At 47.3% G+C, this 14,728-nt stretch overlaps 1 protein-coding gene across 1 annotated transcript; it reads left to right on the forward strand.

Annotated features, from left to right (window-relative positions):
- Positions 1-379: 379 nt before the first annotated feature.
- Positions 380-14,196, forward strand: WDR45B (WD repeat domain 45B). The gene is made up of 10 exons (XM_005424538.2): positions 380-510; positions 4,436-4,510; positions 6,231-6,332; positions 6,892-6,979; positions 7,492-7,586; positions 8,910-9,100; positions 10,894-10,979; positions 11,707-11,808; positions 12,323-12,444; positions 12,746-14,196. The coding sequence occupies exons 1-10, from the start codon at positions 462-464 to the stop codon at positions 12,850-12,852; spliced, it is 1,017 nt and encodes a 338-aa protein (XP_005424595.2). The 5' UTR covers positions 380-461; the 3' UTR covers positions 12,853-14,196.
- Positions 14,197-14,728: the final 532 nt, after the last annotated feature.

The raw sequence follows: 14,728 nt of genomic DNA on the forward strand, positions 1-14,728 counted from the left end.
CCTGCAGCTGCTGGAAGGAGCCGGGAGGCCGCTGGCTGGGAGGGTTTAGTGGCTCTCCCGTTGTTTGAGCGCTGTGCGGTCGTGTCTGTGCCCAGCGCTTCGGCGAGTTTTGAATGGGGGGTGGGTGAGCGGAGAAGGAGCAGGAGCAGGACCAGGCCCAGGCTTGTTGGGGCTTGGCTGCTCACCGTGTGTGGCTCCGGCAGGCTCTCAGAGCCTGTACTTCAGGGGCTTCCTTGGGAACTGCTCACAGTTCAGCCCTTTCTTTCTCAATCTAAATACTCCACATTCAAAATGAGTGGTGTAACTGCTTTCTTCTTTCTTTTTACCTTTTGTGTTTTGAAAACTGTGGTTAACCCTTCTAATCGCACTGGCAGGCAAGCACTGATCCAACAGCCCCGGTGCATCCTTGGCTTATCTTTCCCCTTTGTTAGAGGGGAAGGCCTGCTTCAGAAACAGGGTGCATGTTCCTCATCCTGCTTTGGCAAGACAAAAATAGCACCAGTTTTATGAGTAAGTGTCGTTTTTGTGGAATAAGCAGTAGAAGCTCATCATTTTGTAACATCCTTTTCCCTTAACAAATAATATTCTTGCTTAAGACACTGGCAGCCTCTGTCCTTGTAGACTGCAGCTCCTGTACCTGTTGCTGACGCTGTTGAAGTCGTGTGTAAACATGAATTATTCTGTTGATTTTAGTCAAAGGTCTCTGATGACATCTTGGCAATAGCACATGAAGGAGGTAATGAGGTGAGAGCATCTTGGCAGCTCTCTTCCTCCTATCCCATAGACTTGAAAATAATAGAATAGTTGGGTTTCAGCAGCTCTGCACTTATTTTCATCTTGCCTCTGCAACAGAGATGGAAAAAGATTTTTGAGCATGAGCTCAATTTCACATCTGCGGGGTCTGTAATGGAGCAGTGATGTTTGGTGCTTGGCCTGTAGAGCTGTGTAAGAAGAAAAGTTTCTCTTTTATTGCAAAATGCCTTTAGATCATCATTTTAGTGTAAATTTTGTTTGTTATGAAGGCTCCTTTCATTCCGTGGCAATAAATGCAAGACACCCCCTTTTTCAAATGATATCACATCCAAAGCACCTTAAGGAATTTGTCTTGGCAATCTGTGAGCTGGCAGTATTCATGTCCATCCACCTCACCTGGCCAGACAATTGAGTGATAACAAAAAACATGAAGAAAAACCACAATTGGTTCCTGTTTGGCAGCTCCTGGAGCTGCTGCTGGTAGGAACGATGACGCTGCACTGCAGTAACTCAGTGACCTTTGATGAGTTTAGGGCTCCTGTAAAGTGCTGAAGGGCAGGTGATGTTTGGCCACCTGAGGGAGAGCAGAGGGGAGGGAAAGCTCCCTGCTTCCTTCTTGCTTTGCCAGGAATAGAACGTGAGTCACTGGAGTGCTGGAGCTCACAAGTGTGGGTGTCTGCATGTACTGCCACAATAACCTAATTTCTTAGTAATTTAAGACTGGCCAATCCCACAAGGGTGAGAGAACAGGAGGAACCTCTAAGAAGTCTCTCTGGGGCTCAGTCTCCCTGACTGGCAAGTGATAAAGCAGCTGGGGTTGTTCTGCCATGGGCCTCCCTCGCTCTGACTTGAGTGATGCTGGTTTTATATCTGATGCCTTTGCTACTTTTAGGCTTTGAATGAAAAAGAAACAATGTAACACAAGGAAATGGAAGTTGTCAGTTGTTTGAAGTTCGAATATTCTGATTTTATCTTCTTAATTTGGAGACTGTGAGCTCCTGATTTCAGATCCTTTCCTAATGCTTTGAGAAGGACACTTAAAGTGTTTTTCAGAAATAAAGAGACAAAACATCATAAGAAATGGCCATACCTGTAAATTGCTGACAGATTTCTCATTTGTCACTGTTGCAGCCTAAAGCTGTTTTGAAAAGTGAGGTGTGGGTTTGTTTTGGTGTGGAAACCCTTGACTTATGTATTTACTCTTCTCCAGTGGGCTGGAATGCTTTGTAGGACCCCACAGTGTTGGTAGGGTCCTGTGCTCTTGGATTTACACGGCATTTATGGTGCCAAGGAAAACCACCATGGCAGAAACTGTGCTGGACATTGTCACTTCCCTGTGCTCCACTACTGCCCCTGTGGGACCTCACACCCCAGAACCTGCAGGTTTCTCTGTGCCTGTGGCTTCTTCTAAAGGCTGGTCATTAATTTACCCCTTCCTTTTTTCTGCAGATTTGGAGGAGCAAAACTCACTGTGGTCTCACTGGCACTGGTGGCAAAAAGCACTTTTACTGTAGGAACAAGCACAACTGAGGGTCAAGGCAATTACTCTGTAATCATTGCATTTTTTAAAAAAGTATCTGAGTTATCTTTTGTCAGTGGCTTTTCAGCTCATCTGTCCCTTCTTGAAAAGAGAGGTGCACTCCTTGTGGAAGGAGGTGAACCCAAGGAAGTGTCTCCTCCTCTGTCAGCCCCTTCCAGCTCTCACATGGAAGGGCTTACAAGCTGTAGCCATCAAATTTGTGACTCCAGTGGAACAGAAATCAGTCAGATGGGAATCACCAAGCTTCAAAGCTGTTCCTATAATTGAAGCAGCAACAGGAATCTTCCTGTAGGGTTTTCTTCTTTTGTTTGGCTCAGGGGTTGCCGTGCCTGAGAGCTTCAAATCTCTGTGGGTAGTGATCAACCACATGGGGAATTTCACTGTTACTCACATCCCCACGTTCTGCTGTGCTGTCTTCAGTTAAAAATGTGGATATTCCCAAGGCATTAAAGCAGCCCACGTCTTACTCATGAGGTTGGTCCTGCAGAAAGCTGTAGTGGTGCTGCAGGAAGTGTAAAGTGTGTGTTTGATTGCATCAGGAATGCTGCATTTGGGGTGTTAGGAGCTTCTGGGATCAGCACAACTCAAACCTTACAGCACTTTCTTACTGGGAACACCTTCAGCATCCCTTCCCTTTGACTTTCCTGGAAATACAGTATGGGAGTAGAAAACTGTTGCTGGAAAATAATTACATGGATCAGCTGTGAGGAACAGATCAGTTCTCTCCTGTACAGCAGTGCTTTATGTAGAAGGGAAGGTTTGCAGTGCAGTTCTCTCCTGTACAGCAGTGCTTTATGGAGAGGGGATGGTTTGCAGTGCAGTTCTTTCCTGTACAGCAGTGCTTTATGGAGAGGGGATGGTTTGCAGTGCAGTTCTCTCCTGTACAGCAGTGCTTTATGGAGAGGGGAAGGTTTGCAGTGCAGTTTGCTCCCTGGCTGTCCCAGGGCTGGGAGATCACTGCAGCTCTTACAGCCAGAGCAAATCAATGCTGAGGAGGGAGGAGAGAAAGTCAGCAGGGTTCATATCAAAGCCTATTGCAATATGGTTGCTAATCCTGCTAAAATTACTACATTCACATTATCTGCTTTGTGTGTGTGTTTATCTGTGTAAACAAGAACTTTGTGCACTTAATTTATTACAGTATCTTGGACAGGGTGAAGTTGTACCTGGGAGTTTTTTGGGTTAAGGGCATAGGTTTTTGTGTTTTGTTTTCTTCCCCACACACCCTGTGATTGTTGGAGTATCAAGTTTGGGGAAGGGTTGTGTTTAGACAGAGCTCCTCAGCTTTTATTTGAGGGGTTCAAATCATTGCAGTACATAAGAATAGAACCAGAGTAACTGGAACTTATGTTCCAGTACCTCAGAGATCTGTAACTGGATTTTTGGTACAGTACACACAAACTGTGAGCAGCCAACCTGCCATCAGGCTGCTGCCAGGGACAGCAGCTTCTTGGTGACTTGGCATTGCTCTGATTTCACAGTGGCATTGCTTTGTACCAGTGCCTGTGTTCACCTGTTAGCAGGGCAAGGAGCAGGACAAGGGACTGGCAGCTTAATGGATTCCACTAAAGAAGCACATGCAGACTTCTATATGAAAAAATAACTACAATTATTTTCCAGAGAGTTTTAATCTGGCTTCTGCTTATGTCCCGGGTTAGAATTCAGCTATTGGCATATAGTTATTGGTGTGGTACAGCAGTCAGCTCTTGTTAGCACAGCTGGAAAAGCTGTTTGATGAGCACTGTGCTCTGGAAACATCCACAGCAGAGTTGCAATCATGAGATGAATTTGGATCTATTAAGAAAGGAGGGAGCTCACTCCATAAACATTAAGATGCTGGTTTCCTGCACTCTAGTGCATGGCACAGGATCCAGGTGGGTTGGGAATTGGTTTCCTTTCCTTCTATTGTTTTCTTACCTGCTTAAAACCAATACCAAGACATTTCCACCAGGCCAGCACAGAGGACAACTTCTCTGGAATATCTCACTTGCCATCACTAACGGAGCCTGTGAGTGCTCTCCAGCTCAAGTGTAACCATGCAAATGTCAGGCAATGCTTTCCTAACCCTCTGGCTCTTGCTTCCTTCTTGAGTGTACCTGGCAATTACTATATATGTGTATATATATGTGCTTTTTACCACAGGATGCTTTGCATGTGGAATGGAAAATGGATTCCGAGTTTATAATGCAGATCCACTCAAAGAAAAAGAGAAACAAGGTAAAACACTCACTTATTACACCATGCTGCTCTGTGTTGGAAGCTCAGCCTTCTCATTTTTTCCTGACTGATTCTTGCTCAGCTTTCACTTTTCCACCCCTGGAAGGTTTTGAATAAAGCCTCAGGAAAAGCAGTTCCTGCTGCTCCCACAGGGACTCTCACTTGTGCCATTGCCCAGTCAAAAGTCTTCATGCTGTTAATTTGCACAGTTGGCTGATGAGGAGTTTGTCTCAGTTTCTGGCAGAGTTGTGTTTGCTGTTGCTAATGTTTGTAGCCTGAGTAGGAGAGGCATTTCCTGGGTGTTTATGAGCAGGAGGAGTGACTCCCTGCAGCCATCAGTTGTTCTGTTCTTGTGTGCTGGTCTGGATGATCCAGTGTGGCAGTGAGACTCCAGGCTTTTTCCTGAGATCTCAATGTAACATTTCTCATATTCAAGAGTATTATCTGCAAGAGCACTGAGAGGTCAGACCTCTAATGCTCTAAATCTTACCTTCTATGTATGCTTTAAAAATTTGGGAGGATCTTAATGTGGTAAAGCTACTCCTGTGTCTTAACAGAAGTCAGTAGATGAGCTGTATTAACAGTGGAGCTTTTTATCAGAAAGCAAACAAAACTGAGTCAAAATATGGGAAACTGATACTGAGCCATGTCATTCTAACCCTACATGTAGGAAGTGAGCTGCTAAACAGGTTTCCCAGCACTTTCAGTCTGTGGTGAGAAAATGGATTTAATAAGAGGAAAAATGTATTTAAACTAGCAATTCCTACAAAATCAGGCACATTTTCACTTGCTACCACTGTAAGGATTTTAGTCACTGTTCACATGGCCAAAGCTGACAAGCTATTTTCTGCTCTTAACAGAAAATTCTTCCATAAGCAACGTGCCTTGGGACTATCATGTGTGACAGTGTGCTCAAAGAGTCAGGATTAGCCTGAAATCCTGTAGAGTTCCTTGTGAAACTCTCCCTGCCAGTAGCTCTGGATGGAGATGCTTCCAGGACTCCTGTGGTGTAAAATTCCTTATGAGTCAGATTGCCTTTTCCCTGTGGATCCTGAGAGCTCTCACTGAACTGGCTGTGTAGGCACACAGAGATCCTGTTCATTGTTCCTGTGGGTTTAAACCTGCCCAAGACACTCCCAGCTGGAGCTTGTCCATTTGATTTTCTCTGTAACCCAGCATGAAACCAAATCTTGCTGCAACCCCAGCTTGTCTGTCTTACATCCAGGAGTTCCAAGAAATTCCCATCCAGGCAACGACTCAGTGCTCTAACACAGATTCAGAACACATTACACATTCTTCAATTGTTTCAGGTTATCCTTTGTAAATACTGCAGACCTTTTTGTCACAGTGCTAACACCTCTTCATAGCAGAGAGTGCTGTCCTGCTTTAAATGCTTTAATGGAGTCAGGAGGAGGATCTGGTGCAGAAAGGGGTAGTGTTCAAGTACAACTGTTCAGGAAGGAAACACAGCACTCAGAAGTGCTGTTGAAGAAACCACAAGGGCTTGTATGAAATCCAGGGCTTTACTGCTCCAGTATGAAGAACTTTCAAGGAATCCACATTCTCTGGTTTTTAAGGGCAGCCAGGGTAGGAAGATGCTCTTCTTCTCAGGTGCCTGAGAAATGTGCTGGATAACACAAGCTTTTCTTGTAACAGTGGTAAAAATTAGATGGCAGTTTAACCAGTTCTGACACTTTCAAATGAAATATTTGTCTTGCAGAGTTTCTAGAAGGTGGTGTCGGCCATGTGGAAATGTTGTTTCGTTGCAACTATTTAGCACTAGTAGGTGGAGGAAAAAAACCGAAGTACCCACCCAACAAAGGTGAGCTTGAGGGGTGCACCCTGCAAAGGCCAGAGAGCTCCCACAGCAGGGCCCTGAGCTGCTGTCCTGAAGGTCAGGTGAAGGGGATGCTGCTGCAGGTTTCAATCACCGTGGTGCAGTGAGTTGCATCACTGCTGGTGCAGTGCTAACAGGCTGCTACCTGCAGGCACTGCTCTCCAAGGCCTGCTGACCTTCTCACAGTGAGCTCTGCAAGGAGCAGGAAGCTCCCTGCCTGGCAAGCTTTGTAGGAAAATTTACTACTCTTTTCAACTGCTGCATTAGTTCTTTCATAATCCTCAGAGCAAACAAAAAAAAACCTGCTTTTCCTTAGAATGATATGTGGTTTTTGTCAGGAGTTGACCAGCTCCTGCCTGCACAAGTTATAGTGTGAGTGAGGGGGTGCCTCAATGCCTTCTGGTTAGCAGGATGCCTGTCTGCAGCTGCTTAACCATTGGCTGAACCTCTTGATCAGACTGTGGGGAGCTGCAAGTTGTTATAAGGGAGCTTTGGATCTTTGAGTATGCCTTGATGGTCTGATGCAATCTCTGCACTGTTGCAGTCATGATCTGGGATGACCTGAAGAAGAAAACTGTCATTGAGATAGAGTTTTCCACAGAAGTCAAAGCAGTGAAGCTGCGGAGAGACAGGTGGGTACAGCAGAGGGGTCCAGCTTGGCTCTGTGCTCCTACTCACTTCCAGCTGCTTGTACAAGGAAAGAGATCCTGCTCTAACAGCAGCAGGTGAACCAGGCTTTTGGGGCTGGGCTATTAGGTGTAAACAGGCCACAGTTTAAGTATACTGCTATGTGAAGCCTTGGTGAAAAACCTACAAGACTTCCTGCTCCCCTAATGCAGGGAAATATTCTCCTGTGGCTCCTGCTGCTTTTCTAGGTATGGAGGGGAGGGAAGAAAATTCCAGCAGATCCCTGGAGCAAGAGCAGCTGTGAACAGCTGGAGTCTGTGTATGCGTGGGTGGAGGGGCTGGATAAAAGTGCTTTGCAGGCTTATCATCGCATGGCTGCTGCAAGGCTGGGAGTCTCTTGTGGGGGAGGGCAGGAGAATGTGGCTGTTAAATCAGTTGAAAGTCTTTGCAGGTCCAAATGAATGTTTGTGTCCCTGTTTTATCCACCCGAGTCACGGGAATTTCTGGTCTGTTTCAGAATTGTGGTTGTCTTGGACTCGATGATTAAAGTTTTCACCTTCACACACAATCCCCACCAGCTGCACGTCTTTGAAACCTGCTACAACCCTAAAGGTTGGTTGTACGTGTGGGCTGGAGAATGGAAGGAAGTTTATTGTGTTCCTGACATGCCATTTATCTTCAGCTGCCTCAGTCAGCTCTTTAGAAGTCATTAAACACTTACTGCACTGCAGTCGTGTCCTTTGGAGATGCTTTTGTGTTTATAGAATGGTTATTAGAATTTATAAATACTTGGCCCAGAAAAGCTGTTCCCTGTGCTCATGTTATAGATGCAATTTCTGAAGAGCTTTCTTCTGTAAAGAACCTGTATTTTTACTGGAAAGTTAATCATAAACACAAATTCCAGTAAAGTGCATCATTTCTCTTTCCTAATAGAGCTGGAGGTGTTGAGCAAACTCTTCTCTCCTGTTAAAAAGAGCCCAATGAGCAAACTGATACTGTTCTTTTTAAATAGCAAGGCCTGGCTGTGGCAGTTGTTGAGCCCAGGGAGGAGTTTGGGCTCATTCAGTGATGGCAGCAGGAGCAGGAGCTGCTGAAGGGCTCTGCAGGGCTGCCAGGGGCTTGGAGGAGTGTCAGCAAGGGTGGAGCAAACACTTCCTGATAGTGCTGCAGGTGGAACAAGGGGTGCAGGCAGGGCTTGGTTGGTGGAGAGGATCAGCTCAGGTGTTAGGAGGTGCTTTCTCCACCACATTGTACAGGATTGGAATCCCCATCTCTGAGGGTTTTCCTGCCTGCCTGCAGCAAACATGGAATTGCTGCCATGGAGTCCCAGCCTGGGTGCAGCTCCAGCAGCCTGACTGACTGACAAGCAGGGCATGCAGGAGGAGGAGGTTTTTTCTTGCACTGAGGTTTCAGGAATTCACTTGGCACCCACAGAACACCTGGGATTGGTGTGATTTACCTTAAATGGGCCACAAAACATTACAAAGAAAAAGGTGGCAGTGCTGTAAGAACCAAGTTCAAACACAAATTAATCATAGTTTTACTGATGGAGCAGAAGCTCAGATGTCATCCCTGATAAACTCTTACCCTTTCTGAGCTGCTAAGGAGACCTTTTAACTTCTCCTTCAAATAGCTGTGATGTAATGGTCTGGACTGGGCTGATCTGCAAAACCACCCAGATTCTGGATAACCACAGCTGGATTACATTGAAATAAAGTGATGAGAGCAAGTTAAAGTTATGCTACTCCTCTGCCTAACTGCTCTGCACTCATGGGCAGGTGATGTTTTGGGACTAGCAATTAATGTAATGGCACTAGCCATTAAAATGAGATTCTCATTTACTCAGAATTATATTTTAGAAACTTACATTTGAAAAGTTGATTAGGTTATGGAAATGATCCAATTGTTTGGTTTTGTTTTTTCTTTGTCTTTCAGGTCTCTGTGTCCTTTGTCCAAATAGTAATAACTCTCTCCTTGCATTTCCTGGAACACACACTGGACACGTGCAGATTGTGGATCTGGCTAACACAGAGAAACCTCCTGTGGACATCCCAGCTCATGAAGGAGTCTTGAGCTGTATTGCTTTAAACCTGCAGGGAACAAGAATTGCAACAGCATCAGAAAAAGTAAGAATGATGTCCCCTGCCTCTGACTTACTGTGTGTTCTAGTGTAGTGAGATAAAATAGCAAGTCACATCATTTGGAGGAAAGACAGAGAAATACCTACTGGGAAAATCTGCCACTGGACTGTGCACTCTCAATCCTTCTTACCTTCCCTGCTCCTCTGGGATGCCCAAACAGCCAACAGCCAAGGGCTGTGCCTGAGGTAGTATTTGTTTTAGCTGGCTGCAGCAGTGATTCTTCAGTGACATTTGAACACAACTTAGCCCGAGTAGTTCATGTCTTTGATGTGTTCTTCAAGATTTTTTTAAAAAAGCAGGGCAGGGGTGGAGCTTATTTGCATTCTTCACCTTTATTATTTTCTGCTTAAATTCACTGCAGACCCACTGGCTAAAGAAATACTTGTAAATCGTTCAGTTGTACTGGCAGGCTCTGTTCTGCTCTGGCTTAGCCCCTGTAACAGAGCAGGACAGGGTGGGCTGCCCCTCACACAGAAAGGGCCACGTGTTCCGTGGGGCTGAAGAGACAGGACACTGACAAGAACACGAAGTTAGGGTGCAGTGCAGATCCCCTGTGCTGGGCTGAGGCAGAGAGAGCTGCCTTCTCCCTGGGAACCACAGGGAGAGCTGCCAGGACATTTGACTCCCCAGGGAATGTCAGGCAGATGGACCCATCTCCCTGAGCACAGCTCTTGCTGCCTTCTTCCACTCAGCTGAAATCAGTTTCTTAAGGACGAGCCAAATTAATCCAATGTGTCTCTGTTTCACATAGTTTCTACTGCCCAGCCTGTCACTCAAACAGTTTAAAAAAAGAAAATGTATCCCAAGTCTCTCTCAAGCTTAATGATTTCATGTCTCCTAAACAGAGTTCTAAAAGCTGCCAACTCCATTGCTAAATGGAGCCATTATCTGCTGCATTTGTATTAAACATTCCTTGTTTTGTATAGAGAAGAAGTTCAAGCAGCTTTTATTTTCCAACTGAACCAGGAGTCTGAGCCCAGTTAGCAAACATCTCAAGCCTGTCCCTTAAATCAAAACTAAACTGTGTTTACCAAGTCTTTCTCTGCTGGGTCGTTATTTCCTGGTGTGTGACTGGAGGGCTGCCTCTGATAACCAGGTGTGTCACAGGAGCTGCAGGTGGTGATGCACAGCCCAGTCTTCATCAGAGGAAAGCAGCACTGATTTATTGATCACTTTATTTGAGACACCCTGGCTCGTTCTGCAGCTCTGCTCTCAGGCTGGGTGACTCCAGCTGAAGGAGTTTCCCAGTGCAGTGTTCTGTCACCTGACTGGGTGGTGCTCAGATTTGGATCAATACAGATCAAGAGTGTGTGGTAACTGATTCTTCTGAGTTATGTCAGCTGAGGCAGTTTTAAGACAAGACCAGCCACAGCTTGATTATACTTAGTGGGAAAGAATTGCACAGCAGCAATGAAAAATGCAGTGGTACTGAAGGGAGCATGGCAGAAGGGACCCACAGATCCTGGGCACACTCTGCACCAGCCAGGGTCTGCAAATCAGGGCCAGGGCTGCAGCAGTGCCTTAGAACTGAACTAAAAGAGACTTCCTGAGTCACCAAGTGCCAAGATTGTACCCTGAGGCATTATAACATTGTGGTGGTGCTGTGTGGGGAAACTAGTGTTCTTCCCCAGAATTAAGAGAGGTTTGCAAATCTATCAAGAATAAAACCCCAGCAATGTGTACAGGGGCATGCTGCTCAGACAAAACTTTAGGATGCATTCACAGATGTAAAGACAGTGTTCTGCCTTTCCTAATACAATGCTTGATTCCTTTCCAAGGGGACCCTCATAAGAATATTTGATACTTCATCAGGGCATTTAATCCAGGAGCTACGTCGAGGATCACAAGCAGCCAACATATACTGGTATGTTCAGCTGCTTCTGTGCCATCTGTGGGTCTGGCTGTGCTGAGCCAGCACAGGATGGCTCTGGTACCCTGGCTGCCTCTGCACCTCCCTCTGGGCTCACTGCTGGGAGGAGAAAGCAGGAGCTGGGAGCTCTGTGAGGCCTGCACAGGCTGCAGGACCAGGGACAGAGCTGGGGCTGGTGCCAGGCTGTGACTGCTCAGCCCAGGTGGGAACTGGGGGATGCTGAACTTCCCAGTGACACCCAGGGAGTGCCCTGATGCACTGGAACACTGCTCAGGGGGTGTGGGGTGAGGCTGGGGGCAAGGGGAGCTTTATCCCCACATGCTGCTGTGCAGGGGAGCACCCAGGGCCCAGGTGTGACTGTCCCAGGAGCAGGGAAACCCTCTGCCCATTCCCCAGGAATCTCCCATTCCTGTGCTGAGCCCCACTGTGGGCAGCAGTTGCACGTTCTGCCCACCCCTCAGAGCAGAGCTGGTGCATTTCCTTCCAGCAGTGTCACAGTGACCCACACAAGGTGTCCATGTCAGGGCTGCTGCTGCTGCCACTGCAGGGCCTGATCTGGAGCTGCTCATCCCAAGGCAGCCCTGGCTCGGGGGAGCCCCTGCTCCGCCTGAGCTGCTCTTACCACCCCACCTGCCAGGCTGGCACAGCAGAACTGTCTGTGCCAGGGCTGTGGGTCTGTCCCAGCAGAAATCCTGCAGCTGTCTGTCTGTGTTCTCTGCAGTATTAACTTCAACCAGGATGCTTCCCTCATCTGCGTCTCCAGTGACCATGGCACAGTCCACATTTTTGCTGCAGAAGACCCCAAAAGAAATAAGCAGTCAAGGTAGGGATGGAGCCATTCAGAAGCTCTGGGGGTGGGGGGGTCCTTGAGCTTTGAATTGCATTTAAAACACTAGCCATGTCACTCAGGAGCAAAATCTCTACATTGCTGAAGGTGGAAAAATTTATCTGCTGGGCTGGCATGAAGCTGCAGATTCAGTAATCTCTGGTCATTGCCAAGTTCCTGCTGTCCTTTGCAGGGCTGTAGCATTTCAATAGAGGGTCAGTGTGTAGGTTTTACTGGACCTTAAAATGAACATATCTTGTGGAATCCTTCCTCTACTAAAAATCAATCCTTCTGGCAGTTTTTGCAGTCACTTAAAGCCAGCAAGGTAGCTGTAGTGTCTCTCTTCCTGCAGGGGGAAATTACTCAGGTTTTTTGATTCTTACTCAAATAGAAAGCCATTAAAAAATTAAGTGAAACCTGCACATTGTTCAATCACTCCAGCAGCTCAGAATCCACCCTAGTCAACACCTTACCAACCTGTTAATGTCTTTTTTTTTGTTTTCTCTTTCAGTTTGGCCTCTGCCACCTTTCTCCCCAAATACTTCAGTTCCAAATGGAGTTTTTCCAAATTCCAGGTTCCCTCAGGCTCTCCGTGCATTTGTGCCTTTGGAACAGAGCCAAATGCTGTCATAGGTGAGTGCTGGAGGCATCCCCAGGTTCTGGCTTTGACCTGTGCTGGCTTGGAGGGAGGGAATGCTCTGCTGAGACAGGGCTGTGTCCCTGTCATCCAAGAGCTCTGCCTGCTTCCACTGCCCAGGGAGGGAGGCACGAGGCTGGCACAGCACGAGGCTGGCACAGCACAGGGCTGGCACAGCACAGGGCTGGTGGTGCACAGGTCCCTCCAGAACACCTCTGAGTCTGAAGGGCAGCTGATGCTGGAGCAAAGGAAAGCAGCCCTGGCACAGCCCCCTGACCCTACTTGTTTGTGTTGCAGCAATATGTGCAGATGGCAGCTACTACAAGTTCTTATTCAACCAAAAAGGGGAATGCTCAAGGGATGTGTACGCTCAGTTCCTAGAAATGACAGACGACAAGCTCTGACTGAGGGAGGGGAGTGCCCGGCTCAAAGCACTGCCTCGGCCACCCCGGCCTTTGAGGGACAGATCTGAGTGTCCAGCACTGAGCCAGAAGTTCAGCACAGCTCATGGAGAAGCCTGGCTCAACATGATCACAAGCAGCTCTGAAGTAGTGGACTACATATGTTTGTTCTCATTTCTGCAAGTATTCATCATTAAAATCTCTTTGGGTTACTGTCACCAACTCAAGTTTTCAAGATGTGGCTTTCGACAAGCTTGTGCCTATTGGGTTTCTCTTTAGTCTAAACTGTGACATGACTGTAGCTCCAACAAGAGTGCCTGCCACAGGGAGAGCTCTGCAGGGGCTGTCCACACCTTCAGCTGGCTTTAGGAAAAGGGATGTGAAACCAGAAGATTTTAGGCTTTGCTTTATTTCCACTGCATGGCTGGGAATGGGGAACACTCTGGGTCATGCTTTGTCCTCCCTCCCCTGGCACAGCTGAGGGAACAGGGAAGGTGACAAGTATGGAGCAAGGGACACCTGTAGATCAAGTCCTGCTTGTCCTCTGACCTGGTGCCCGGGGCTGGGTGGTGGTGGTCGTGTGGCCCTGCCAGTGTTGCTTCAGGTGAGGGATCAGCATTGCTTGTCCAAGGTGCCAAACTCTGTGAAGCAGCTGGAGGCACCTTTGGGCAAGGGCTGCCCCAGCTCCCTCTCCTGTGTGAGCACAGCGAGCACCCAGGGCTCCTGTAGTCGTAGAGCTGGTTCCTTCCATAACCCAACAGTCGGTACTGGTGTGACAGCTGTGAAACTGCTGCCAAGCTACTGCCAAACTGCTGCAGCTGGGAGGCTGGAGAGGCCATGGCCACGTCCAGCACAAGAACTGAACAAGGTGGCAGGAAGTTCCATGTCTGCAATGGCTTTAAACTTGCAAACTTGTATTTTTTTTTTTCCCCTTGAGCTGTTGCATACTACTGCTTCTGGCCCAGGGACAGGTAGGTTAGACTGAACCCACTGACTTGTACACTCTTCCCCAAAAATTGTTACCCTATTTTCTGCTGACCTAAGGCACAAGCTCCTAACCCAGAACCTGAGATAGCCCCAAGTTTGGCATCTGTGGCACTAAACCCTGGGGCAGGGAGGTCTTGCTCTTCTCAAAGCTAATTTCACAGATGCTTCTCTGTGACTTCAGTTGCAAACTCTAACTTTGACAAGTCCCTTTTAGTGTCATGTAACCTACTAAGGACTAACTTACCATGTTGATGTCAAGGTTGCATGTTGCTTTTATGCGTATTTAACCACAGGAATTGTTTTGCACACTTATTTGTAATATGTTATTTCTTTTAAATAAAAGTGACTAACTTTGCTGTATTCACTGATGGTCACAGCCATGGTTCCCATTGCTCCAGGCTGGGGGATAAACATGTGAGTCAATAGTGGTGGCTGGTGAAGGACAGGAGCTGAATCTGCTGCATGAGGAGGGGACAGGAGCATGAAAGCCACTGCCTGGGACATGCACCTTGCTGTCTGTCCCAAAACAAGTCCAACTTCCCAGTGCAAACCAGTTCTTACCTCACCATTCCCCCCCTGCTGGGCTGGGCCAGCAGAAGGACCTGGGAGTGTCCTCTTGTGGAGAAGGATGTGATGGGAAGTGCTGCAGATGCCCCCCAAGGGTAATGTAAATCCTCTCCCTGTGCCAGTGGAGCTGCTCCTGATCCCAGCCCCAGGAAACTCCTGAACTCCCCCACCCAGCCCTGCCCCTGCTCCCACAGCTCTGCTGGGCCTCAGCTGCTGCTGCACCAAGCCCCTGTCCCTGTTATCCTAGAGCTGACAAGAGACAACAAACACATTTCTGGGCAAGATTTAAACTCTTCTAAATGTGTAAAATTTTCCCTAAACCTTG

The sequence above is a fragment of the Geospiza fortis genome, unplaced genomic scaffold (assembly GCF_000277835.1).
Source record: "Geospiza fortis unplaced genomic scaffold, GeoFor_1.0 scaffold244, whole genome shotgun sequence".
NCBI classification, from domain to species: domain Eukaryota; kingdom Metazoa; phylum Chordata; class Aves; order Passeriformes; family Thraupidae; genus Geospiza; species Geospiza fortis.

Excerpts from the sequence above, each read along its gene's own strand:
- WDR45B (XM_005424538.2), top strand. The coding sequence starts at position 462 with ATGTTCCTCATCCTGCTTTGGCAAGACAAAAATAGCACCAGTTTTATG. Across the intron at positions 6,333-6,891 it reads GAAGTACCCACCCAACAAAG|TCATGATCTGGGATGACCTG; the intron begins GTGAGCTTGAGG and ends GCACTGTTGCAG. Across the intron at positions 10,980-11,706 it reads CAAGCAGCCAACATATACTG|TATTAACTTCAACCAGGATG; the intron begins GTATGTTCAGCT and ends TGTTCTCTGCAG.